At 47.2% G+C, this 12,098-nt stretch overlaps 3 protein-coding genes across 3 annotated transcripts; 2 read left to right on the top strand and 1 right to left on the bottom strand.

The window, feature by feature from the left end:
• Positions 1-1,305: 1,305 nt before the first annotated feature.
• On the bottom strand, positions 1,306-2,308 carry PHATRDRAFT_3241 (predicted protein; the record flags this gene model as incomplete). Its single annotated transcript, XM_002176578.1, has 3 exons — positions 1,306-1,718; positions 1,876-2,209; positions 2,288-2,308. Coding segments are annotated over 3 exons (768 nt in total), but the record flags the coding sequence as incomplete, so codon positions are not given.
• Positions 2,309-4,890: 2,582 nt separating this feature from the next.
• On the top strand, positions 4,891-9,602 carry PHATRDRAFT_42614 (predicted protein; the record flags this gene model as incomplete). The annotated part of the gene is made up of 1 exon (XM_002177081.1): positions 4,891-9,602. One exon carries the CDS (start codon positions 4,891-4,893, stop codon positions 9,475-9,477), a length of 4,587 nt encoding a protein of 1,528 aa, XP_002177117.1. The 3' UTR covers positions 9,478-9,602.
• A 631-nt stretch (positions 9,603-10,233) lies between these two features.
• Positions 10,234-12,010, top strand: PHATRDRAFT_42613 (predicted protein; the record flags this gene model as incomplete). Its single annotated transcript, XM_002177080.1, has 1 exon — positions 10,234-12,010. The coding sequence occupies exon 1, from the start codon at positions 10,418-10,420 to the stop codon at positions 12,008-12,010; it is 1,593 nt and encodes a 530-aa protein (XP_002177116.1). The 5' UTR covers positions 10,234-10,417.
• Positions 12,011-12,098: the final 88 nt, after the last annotated feature.

The following is a 12,098-nucleotide window of genomic DNA, read 5'->3' as shown; positions in this document are numbered from 1 at the left end:
AAAATTCGAGTCTATTTATTTAGGAGATGCTGAATCGTTTCCAGCCTTGGATTGAGCACTGTCATCTTTGGATTGGGGATCGGATGATTGGTTTTCCATAATTCGATCCATGTCTGCATCACGTCCTTCTTCAACAAATCTTACTAGCTTGTGCTCATCAATCCATTTGATCAGCTCATCAACTGTAAAAAAGCCGTCTTTGTTGTTGTCCTGGAACGAGCAGTTTAAGATTGAGAGGACCCACACTTATGTCAACAACTAATCCACTTGCAGCCCTGCACCTACCATTTCATCTGCAATCTCCATTGCTTCTTCAAATGTAATCTCCCTTTTCAAAACCTGCTGTAGCACTTCAGCCATTTCTTCTCTTGTTAAAATTCCGTCGCGATCTTTGTCCAAGAAATGGAGCTTGTCGCCAATCTTTACCTGAACGTCCGAAAGTTGTACCTCAATTTTATCAACCATCGATTCGACACGTTTTTTCAATCTCGCTACAATCGGGTCGTCGGGTTCCTCATCGTCTTCTACTTTATCTTCAGTGGGAGAGTTCGACATTTCTTCATTTGAGAAAGACGTTGATTGGGAACTTTCCACATCGACCTGTCTATCGAGGCTTGCCACTGTTTCTTTGGCTTTCTCATCGTCTTCGACAACAGAAATGGTACCAGGTTGTGCCGGCTCCGCAACCATAGAGGAAGTCTCGACTAACGGTTGAAACTCAGAGGATTCCTTTCCTTCAATATGAGAGTTTGAATATTTCTCTTCACCTTTCATTGCGGCCTTAATTCGTTCCAGCTCGGCGCGTTCTTTGCTCACAGGATCATCTGATACTAGGTGAGATATTGCGTCCATTTCTTCAGTGGAAAGCTCCCGCTCCTCATCGTCTTCCAAATCATCTTTCGATTCACCTTTGTCAGTCCAAGACTTATCTTCTTTAGCGAATCCTGAGCCGGTGCCTATCTCAGTAGATCCATGCGAAGTATCGTGAAGAATCTCGTTGGACGAAAAAGTCGACTTTTCATTTTCATCTCTTTCGGCTGTGAGTTCTTTTCGTTTGACTGCCGCCTCGCGGTCAAGCTGTTCTTGTCGAATCAATTCGTTCTGCTTCGATAAGACCTCCAACTTGATTTTTCGAATATCGGGGTCCGACGACTTCTCTTGGGATGTGGCGACCTCTAAAATGACCTCGTTCAAGACCTCCTTGTCTAGTCCAGAAATTGCATCGACAAGACTAGCCAGACTTTTGCTGCTAGTGGTGTCCTCGCTAGTTTTACGCTCAAACATTTCCTCTCGAAGAAAGAAAGTTCGACTCATAATCAAAAGCGAAATCGGGACATTCTTGTTGACACTCAAATCTAGCCATTCTTGCAAAGCTCGCTTGTAGGCATCTTTGCTCAAACCTGTTGACCGCATGCCTCGCTCTTGGCAGGCTTCGCGCAATTCCATCTTGGTCAGGGAACCAATACCCTCCCACAGGATTCGCTGATCATCCTCCCGGAGAATTCGAATCTTATGACGGAGCTGGAAGCGCAGGAACGCATCTGAACCGTAAGGTGCGATGGACATGTATTTGCACAGGTTTACCAGCTGCATACGGGGCATATTGTCAAGGGTCAAATCATCGTGAAAATAATTGGCGTAACGAATAATCACGTCCGGAGGCACTGGTTCGCCATTTCGGGCATTCTCCAAAAACACGAGGAGTTTGGCCGCTGAATCTTCCTGATTGTCGATGGTGCATTCGTCGTCTGCTGCGGTGTCCACTCCGGCTTCCTGCAATTCTTGTTTGCGCTTAGAAGCCTTGCGCTTTTGCTCTTTCGCCAATTGTTCCAACGTTCTGTTTTAACGAAGCCGTAGGTTAGAGATAAAGAAGACAAGCCTGCCAGACCAAAATTGAGAAAAAAATCCCTTTTACGTACTCTTGAAAGAACTGCGTCATGGCAATGCGTGATTGTAGTTCTCGCTTCATACTCTCTTCCGCTTTAAGCGAATCTTGAAAGGTGGAAGGCAACAAATTGGGAAAAATTCTTAAGGCAAACGGTAGAGCAAATTCCATGAAAGGAATTAAAATGAACATGCTAAAAGGAACGAGGCGAAACAAATCAGTGACCGTGCGTAACAATTGCTTGCGTTCACGCCTTGTCAAGGCAGATCCGCCCAAGGTACGGCCGACCAAGTTCCGTGCGGTCTGAATGTCTGCCCAAAGCAACTTTTACGACGAGAGTTGAATTACAGTGAGGAAACAAGCAAAGATGGGCGTTTCCTGCCGACTGCTCTTGATGCATACCTTTGTTCCGACCCAGTAGTGATGGGCTTCATCCCGCGCCAGCTGTTTCAGTGACGCTAGTCTTTCTTTTCTTTCCGTCGGGTGAGTTATGTAGTAAAAAAAATTACCCGGGAGCTTGACTAGGAACATAACGATTGTTTTAAAGGCGGTGACAGTCAGGTCAGCCGCCTTGCGCAACAGTGATTTCGGAGTCGCTTTGGTAAGTTGCTGAAGGGGATTGGGCTGCAGGGGTGGCGCCGATGGCGGAGTTGGAATCTTCGTGGTTCCCAAAGTTCGGGATGGCAATTTTTTGTCGCTTTTCTGTTCGCCAAGAGACGAAAAGAAGACGGTCTGCCGGTTCGAATGCTTCGCTCTCAGTTCAGGGAAAGTACCGCGTAGAAAAGTTCCCGTGTACTGTCTATTCCGAAAACTGGGCTCGAGTAGACGGAGAAGTCCGCTGGAAACATCGAACCGGCCCATAAAAGAGGCTTTCGTGGTTTGACTTTCTCGCGCAAATGATTCTGTCGGGTGCCATGTCGACCGAGTGGACGTCACTCCCGAACTCCCCCACCGGTGTGACGAGGGATCGGACAGCAATTTCCGAGATTGCGAAAATCGACGCGCCTCAGAAAGATTCGTTTGAAATTGCAACAGGCCCGACGACATCGATTGGGATTGCGATCCGAGCGCCGGACGCTCGGGTTGAGGTCCATCCTCTCCCGTACTATCAGTATTCAGAGCGGAAGTCGTTGGCAAAGAACTGAGGACAGCATTGTTGCAGTAGGGATGCTGCCGCCGATACAGATATGCACCAGTACCAGCTGAGCGAGTCTTTCGCGCAAGGGACATCATGCTCAAGAAGATTCAACGTACGCGCCGACCGCAATTGAAGCTGTGAGTTCCGGAGTTCCTACGCGAGGTCTTTTACTTTAAGTCTTTTTGACAAAGTTTGGAATGATTCTATTGTTAGTCAAGGCAACGGAATGTGAAAGTTGCACCATAAACAATCGTTATCCACTCTACCCAATTTGAATAGCACCCCCACTGTTAACATCGAACGAAGATCGAGTCGGTAGTCAGCCTATGCTTTCTCTGTTCGAGGAAGGCGGTCTGCGTGATCGTCCGTCTTCGGATCCGTTCCAAACTTCATCTGTCCAGTAAGTAGTACACACACCTAAGCGGGAAACGCCTAAGGAATCGAGACGTCCATGTTCTGATTCCTGACATTTCCCTGAACGCATGGTCGACACCGCGCATTAACCTCCGCTCGTAGTGTTGTGAAGAAAAACTTGTCAATAGCCTCCTGTATGCCTCTAAAAATGTAGATTCTGACATGACAATCGGTAAGCACCTTTAGTGGCCCCGTACCAATCATTGGTCAGGATACCCTAACAAATGTTTTTCCACGTCGATAGCCATGCGGATGGATCATTTCATCCCAATTGAAAAACTCCGATTTTCAGCGCATCCTCTACGGTGAAGTCGAGCATACCAGCTTCAAAAGGGAAGTAACGAACAATGGAGCCAAAAGGAAGATTTCGTGCCCTACGGGAAATTCAAAAGCCGTACAGCTCAGATGATGAGGACGAGAGATTAACGATGATATACGTTCTGCGCCTCGCCACTGATTACAGCGTTTCTGGTTCGTTCCTCGACACCATTTCGGTGTCACGTGTAATTCACTGGTATTGAACACAACGCAAGGTTTCACTGAATTTATTGCCATGGGCGCGGACAATTTGATTGCGCAAAGAACCAGGGAACAGTTGGACGTCTTGTTTACCGGTCCGCCATTCAATAATGAGTTTCACGAAAAAGGTCGAACACGGAGAATTGAATGTCTGAAGCAAATTACGCTTTATGGTACTTGCATCTTTCCACCGGGGTGTCTGAACCAAGGTACGCTTTATGGTACTTGCATCTTTGCACCGGGGTGAGTTGCTTCGTATACGAAGCAGAAGTCTTCGTTGTCAGTGCACAGCGTGTCGAGGCGTGCCACCTCTAGCTGGAGAGGGGCGATGTGCCGCGGAATAAGCTCCGATATAATAAACGGTATCGCGTCACAACAGTACTCAAATTTTTTTGAAGCTGATACCTGTTCGACTTCGGCAGTGCACCCACTTCCTGGCTCAATCGTAACGATTCCGTAGGGATTTCTTCGTCGCGGACAGAAATGTGAGTAAGATCTTTCTCCAAATTTCATTCTTCCCGCATGTCTGGAAGTGAAAAGTATAATCTGACGATTTTATGTTAGATTTATGAAATCAATCTTAGAGAAAAATAGTTTCTGATATTTATATGGCACCGTCACTTTGAATCGTCTGATAAAATTAGCTTAAAGAGCTTATATCTGATATTCCATGGGCAATTCTCGAAAATCATATGCGTGCCTTTCACAATGTACTGATTTTACCTAGGACAAATCGCTGGAAAACTCGCTAAAAGTATCGCTGCGCACACGCCCTTGGACATTTCATCGTAGACAAGACTTGTCCCAGCCTTTCGCCCAATAGTGCTGCTAGAGAATATCGCTCACAACTTTGGCATTCGATATTGACCCTGAACGCCGAAGAAAACCAACCAGACTTCGTCGCAACCTGTTCGTGAGACAGTAGATCGTCACCATGGAAGACTCTCCGGTATCCCAGCATCATGGCTGTCATCCACGTAGAGATCCTGGAGGTATCAACCCAGACGGATGTGGGCACAAGTCGGGGGAGGACCCGTTGGGTGTCGGTCCTTCGGTCCTTAGTCCATGTCCTTCGAGTCAAGGAGGAGAACTCATGGGGTCGCCTCCGACACCCACACATCGCAATACTACACCTACTGCCCTAACGGCCATGCTGATGGGGGTTCCGCCTCCACCACCAAGCGATCCCCCTCCGCTAAGAACGAAACGAGGAAGCACTCCATCTCGGCTCCGCCAAGATGAGGTGCTCTCTGCTTTGAACAAGAGAAGCTCATCGTGCACTTCTGGAGAGATTATTCTAAGCTCCTTTCCAGGGCAGGCTTCCATAGTGACGACTGCCACTGTGGAAGATACCGCTATGACAGCGTATACTGACAAGCCTCGGTCAGAATCGACTATTGCTACGTCCCCTAGCAAGCTAGGCCTTATTCAGCAGCGTTTGCAGGCTGCCAGAGCTATCTATCAGTCGGATCCTCTCATTCTGAACCCTCCAGAGGGAAATGATCACATTGGAAGGTATTCTGCCTCACTGATTCCAGCTACCGAGAGCTCAGGACAGATATCGTATTCCACAACATCTGCTACTCCGGTCGGAACACAAATACGTCCTTTATCGCCAACGAGATCTCTAAGTATACCGACTGCCAACAGCAGTATCGAAGCTGCCCCCGTGACGGTACGAGCCTTTTCTCTTTCCAGCACGTCCCAGGAGGACCAAAGTACTAATACCAAGAGCCCAAAGATTTATCGTCCAAGTACTCCCGACGCACGTCACAGATCTAAAATCCTTGAAAGATGCCACCAGAAAGATTATGAAGCAAAGCACAATGGCAGGCTACTGGCTGGGCAGCAAAAGAGGAAAGGATTCTTTCGCAAATTCTTTGGAAAAAAGGGTAGAAGTGGCACTTCCGTAGAAGAAGAGAATGGAACCTTCGCCTCAGAAGCAATCGTATCTCATTCCACCATTGATGGTCTAGAATACCAGCAAACCGTTGCGTTTCCCGAACCAAGCATCCGAAAATCCATGCAGGAAGCTATCAAGCCACCGAATGGCAGCAAAGACACTGTACAAACTCCTCATGAAGATCAGACAGTTTTCATCGACAACGACCGTCCCGAGCTATTCTTTGGACATGATGACGTGAGCCTTCTTACATCTCCAACTTGGAATTCCAAGAATCGCAAGAGCGAAGATCCTGTGCAGGAGGTGGGGCATGAAAAATTGTCAGATCCCATGGGTTACTATTGGAAAAAGCCAATGGAGAATCAGTCCACGCAAGAGCTAAACAACGGCAGTCTAGCAATTGATCCATTTTCGGCGCCGTTCTTTCACGAGCCCGCTGGAAGGTCGCCGGTGACCAATCAAACAGAGTTTTTGCAGGGCAAGGTACATGTTAAAGTCAATGATGCGGATGGCCCTGGTGATGATCCCCAAACACAGCAAAATGGGTCATATATGGCCACTTCTCCAATTCCCAGCCTACAGGATCCATCCTCTTTTAGCTTGAACACAACAGACTTCTCTGAGTACCAATTTCATGATCCCCTTGGAGAATCACCGCTGCAACACAAGCACCATCTTAGTCCAGCTCCTCGCGTCGATTCAGTATCCTCCTCTGACCCAACTGTACACCGGAACCCGCTATCAATGGACCATGAAAGTGACGAGGAAAAAAAAGATGAAGAAAATCATTCCTCCTATACTGACAATGCAGCTAACGTCTTCCCGCCGCCGCCACCCCCTCTTCCAGAAACAGCTACACAATCAAAGTCTCAAGGGAAGCAGAGACCTTCAGCTCACCCAAAACTGATCTTGAAGGAGAATGGCAATAGTTTTAAACCACGTGAGTACTGGAGCAAGAAACAAACGCTGACCATGAAATCATCTCCTTTGGCAACGAGCACTTCCCACGCGAGCGTATCAGGATCCACCCTTCACGATTCCGACACAGGGAAAGTTGTCGACACCCCAGACCATTTCTCTAGTGCAAAGTCTGCGCCAGCTAGCCGTACCACAGCAAATGAGTTGTCACCGTCTTGGACAGTTTCTTCTGTTGCACGAATTAATGCAAAGACTGTCGCGTACATTCATACGTTAAATGGTGACCCCTCTCCTCGCAGGACATGGAGAAAATCAGATGCGCAAGCTCTTGATGTCGCAAGAATGAAAAAACAACGAAATACCAATGAAACAGCTAATCTTTCACTCATCGCAAAGCCACCTGGTATGTGCGTTGAGCTGCACAAGTCGCCAAATTTTGCAGAGACATGTGCCATTTCTTATATAGCGAATCGAAAAACTGATGAGCCCTCCTATGCAGAGGATATCATTGGCAGCAAATCTGTGTCCCTCGGATTTGCAATTATGAGAGAGAGGCGCGAAGCTTCCATAGCTTGTGGAGCTTCTCAACGAGTTGTGTTGGTAAAGAAGAATGCGGTTCCAGTCGTCGATTCATACTTTTCTTCGTTTGATGATCCTGAGCCAAGAGACCCGATTCAGCGCGCGGGTCGTCGCCTACTGGCAAAAGCTGCGATCCCAATTCAAGCCCACGCAAGAAGCTTTCTGGCACAACGCAAAGCAGTAGATAGAATGTGGGCACTTATTGAAATCCAATCCTACGCTCGAAGGTGGAAAGCAGAGGCTTCTCTCTTAGGAAACCGAACGTCAGCCACCAGGATAGCGAGTCGTTTCCGAGGATATAAATCTCGCGTCGAGCTTAATAAATTGAATGATGGTGCTATTCAAATACAAAGGATTGTACGAGGATATTTTGCTGCGGCTCGAACATATGATGCAGTCTTTTGCATCATTTTGGTCCAGGCAAGGGCCCGTGGAAACAACGTTCGACAGAAAACAATCCAGTCTTCCAAGTCTGCGATAAAAATACAATCACTTGTCCGTGGATTTACCGTACGCTGTAACTTTGCTCTCTGGAGGGATCAACGTTTGTTTACTTTGTCCCAGCGGCTCCAGGCTACCATCAAAATCCAGGCCATCTGGAGGGGCTTTCAAGGCTACACAGACTACATCTTTGCATTGGTGGACGTGCTTGTGGTTCAACGAACTGTGCGCCGATGGCTCGCGCAGCGAAAAGCCTGCGAGATTCGAAAACATCGAGCAGCTGTTATTCTTCAGTCCGACTGGCGCCGGTTTAGCTCTCAGATGGCCTTGCTTTACAGCTTCGTACGTATTATAATAGTGCAATCTCTGGCTCGAAGATTCTTGGCTAGGAACGCGCTCCAGAATAAACAAATTGAAATCGAAGCAGAAATCGCCGCCGCCATAAAGATCCAGGCTTTTTGGAGAGGATTTTGGAGTTTTTCACACTTTGTCATAATACAGTATGAATCTATCAGACTGCAGGCCATCGCTCGTGGAAGCATGATGCGAAAACGTCTGAAGTTGCAGCTTGGTTGTTGCATCATGATTCAGGCTGCAATACGGAGGCGTCTTGCAATCAAACGGGCAAACAATCTTAAAATGACTTCGCTTTTTCATGCAGCTGCCTTGATTTCAATGACGGAGACAGTGGCTTGCCAGCACATGCAGTTTTGGTGGCGTGTAGTACTTGATTGTCGCAAGGAAAAGAAGGCAGCTTTAATAATTGAAAGGTTCTTCTTTATGGTCAAAGAAGAAGTTGAGAAGGAAATTCGGCGCGTAAAGGCCAAGAAAACTTTAAGGAAAGAGAATCGCCGGCACCGAACGAAAGACGATGATGAAAATCTTCTCGAGCGAGTCTGGTTGAGTACCGTTGACGAAGATCGCGTAGGTGTTTTTGCCTATGCAAGAAACGACCCTATTCGTTCGGACGGTCTCGCAAAATCTCCTTCAAATAAATCGATCAATAGAAGCAACCGAAGCCGTCTGAATACCGTGCGACACAGGGCGTCATCACCTACGATGAATCTCATCATGCGTCATGACCAAGAATCGAAAAGGCGATACTCAGATCCTGTCAATCGATCGTTAGCTGATAACACAAGCGAAATTTCTGGTGCAACTGCAGTATCTTTCGGCTTTAAAAGAGCGCAAATGAGAAAAACTGGATTCCCAAATGACAAAGACCATCATAGGGAAGACTTGTCAATGGTACAGCCACAAGCGGGGACAGGAACGAGACAAGGAAAGCAGAAAGAAAATTCGGTAGAAAAGTATTTGCAGATGTACGGTATCAAGACCGCACCGAATCGATCATCGCGTGTGAGCTCCTTTTTCTCGGATGAACTTGAGTCAGCTATACCTAATTCGTGCAAGGAAAGTGGCTTCAATGCGAAAAAGTGCCGAAAATCTACTTCGTCTATTCCTGCAGGAGCGGCCGGTACCCTTTATCAAGACAGAAACCGACCCACTGCTCCGTTGGACCGAGACTCGTGCCAAACAAATAGGGCCTACCCTACGGCAGCTGCAAGCCCACGCCACGGAAGAATTCAATTTTTGCACCCTCATCCAGTATACGCAAAGGGGAAGACTGTTGATGATATTTCAATGGAATTTGTTGGAGAGGAGTTTGGTTTGATTTAAAAAAGGAAAGTAAGTCCACAAAGCTCCAGAAACTTTCTTGATGGATCGAAGCTTTACAGACTTTAGTGGTATGGGCACATAGAAAAGGGGCCCTTCATTTTATTGTCAAGTCCTCGCGATCTCCGAATGAATAAGCAGATAGCTTCGGAAAGTGAAAGAATCGTTCAAGCTTCTTTTTGGCCACTCAACACGCCCACTATTTGGCGCGTACCTTTCACTACACAGACAAATCGGCATCAAGCCCGCCAACACGCCGACAAAATCTCGCTATTACGGATTAGATGTTGCGAAGTTCATCTTACACTGCTAGATACGAGAAAGCGGAATCCTTCTGTCCACTATATCAAAGTAATGTTCTAAAACCCCACGTCAAGTGTCTACCATGTGCACGCTCGATAAAGATTGGTCTACTCGTGCAGATTATGGTATAAGGTGTGTTTGCTCTGCTTCGTAAATACACAAGAGGCTGCTTTACTGTTAACTATGAGAGTGATCTTGTACTATACTTGCAGGATATTAGTCGGTTATCGCCTTCACGCCACTGTTTTATGATCCATGTAGACTGTGAATAATAGTACCAATTACCTTGGATGTTTTTATCATATACGTAAATACGAATGTCGTTTACATGTCAACCAAAGCTATCGAAGTACAGAGGGAAACCTAAAGATGTGTCTTATGCGTGTCGCAAGTGTACTCGCTTCTCTCAACAGGCAAATAATGTCCCAAAGTCTATATCGTATTGGGACATTGGATTTAAATGGAACTTCGAAACGCTAACTTCCGAGAAGCGAGTATTGACTCAGACAGTTGGCATGAGGTTTCTCCCCCAATTTACAGTTATAGTTAACAGTAAAAGGGTTTAGTGATCTCTAGCTGGTAAGTGGAATGGAAGAAAGGTCGCAACATCGAGAATCAGGAGCATCAGATACTCCAGACTATGTTTCCCACCATGAATGGGCAAGTCGACGAAATGGACAACACAAGCCATGAAGAGCCTACCACAAGCTCAAACTCGTCATGTCCTTTATCTGTTGTATCAATTCCGGGACTTGGTGTGCCTCAGAGTCTCTCAAACGCCTTACGGAGAATTGAAGTACCTCAACTGGATGCGATACCAATATTGCTCGGTGAAGCCGATGCACTGATCACACCAATTCGAGGACGAGAAAGGTATACCGACGACGACTCTTCGCTCACTGTCCCCCACACTGTGCACACCGCTACCAAGTTTCCCCATCTAAGTCGTCGGTGGCCTTCCAGGTTGATGCGCCTTATCAGTGAGAAAAGCAACGATGATGAGTGGTCTGCGGTGATGGAACGACTACAATCTCACCCGGAAGAAATTGCCATAAAAGGACCAGCTAATGGTATGAATGCTTTTCATGCTGCTTGCGTTCGGTACCCACCTCTTCATGTGATCTCAGCAATGATTGCAGTCAGTAATCCAGAAACCATCGGAGCCGCTAACGCCAACGGAGAAACACCCCTTCATTTAGCGGCAGACGGTGCCAGTGAGGATGTACAGATGCTCCTGATCGATTGCGCTCCCAAAGCGGCGTTGGCCCAGGATAAATATGGCGATTGTCCATTGCATTTTGCAGCAAGATCTGGAGCGACTCGTCACCTCATGCAGGCCCTTGTGCAAGCGGCACCAGAGTCAATATCTATCGCAAATCCACGAGGCGTCACGCCATTTTCGCTCCTGCCTCGAACTTTTTTGGAAGCAGAAGATCTAGACGAGATCTTCGATGACGAAAGTGATAATTTTCGAGACGACTGGGATCTACACGTGCTATTTTTGAGCTGTAGCTACGTTGAAAATGGATACACTGTGCCCGAGTTTTCACTACTGGAGGAGGATTATCGAACAGACCGGTTCCAAGATTGGATAGTTCACGCCGCGGCTGTAACAGCAGCGTGTCCACGACAAGTTTTGACTTTTTTATGCCGCATGTTCCCGGATCAAGCCCTCCGCCGCAACGAGAAAGGGTTTACACCGCTCCTTTTGGCGACACAAACGCCTGCAATGGACGAGCCGGACGAGTGGAATGAGAACGAAGACGGTTATCGAGCTGAGATCGACGCTGTCGAAGGCCGACTTCAGATCGAATCACATGGTGTTACCTTTGAGGAAGTTTCTCCACAAATGGGCGACTCGGCATTTATTTACCGGTCAACGTCTGCATTGCGACCTGGGTTGAAGTCCAAACAAAAGGACTCGGTCATAGATATATTGCTTAGGTGGAGTCCACGGTCTATAATCTGTGAAGACGTACAGGGACGTCTACCTTTGGCGCATGCTCTTGTTTCTGGTCATTCGTGGCACACTGTCCGTAGTATCATTGCTGCTTGTCCACGGGCTCTTGAAGTTCGCGACCGAGCTACAGGCCTCTATATGTGTCAGTTGAGCAGTATCCACTCTCCAGATCTTGATACAGTGTACACAATCGTTCGAAGCCATCCACACTTCCTACGATTGTCTGGAAATTTCCAAGCTGGAAGATCCTGCAAAAGCTCGGTAGGAAATTGAGCTGTTTGGTATAAGTTAATTATCGCAGGGGCTCGCACTAGTTCCTCCGTTCTGCAAGGGTACATATTCTTCGCCTGTTTTCACCCTC

The sequence above is a fragment of the Phaeodactylum tricornutum genome, chromosome 1 (assembly GCF_000150955.2).
Source record: "Phaeodactylum tricornutum CCAP 1055/1 chromosome 1, whole genome shotgun sequence".
Lineage (NCBI taxonomy): Eukaryota > Bacillariophyta > Bacillariophyceae > Surirellales > Neidiaceae > Phaeodactylum > Phaeodactylum tricornutum.
This window is presented reverse-complemented; position numbering and strand designations above follow the sequence as displayed.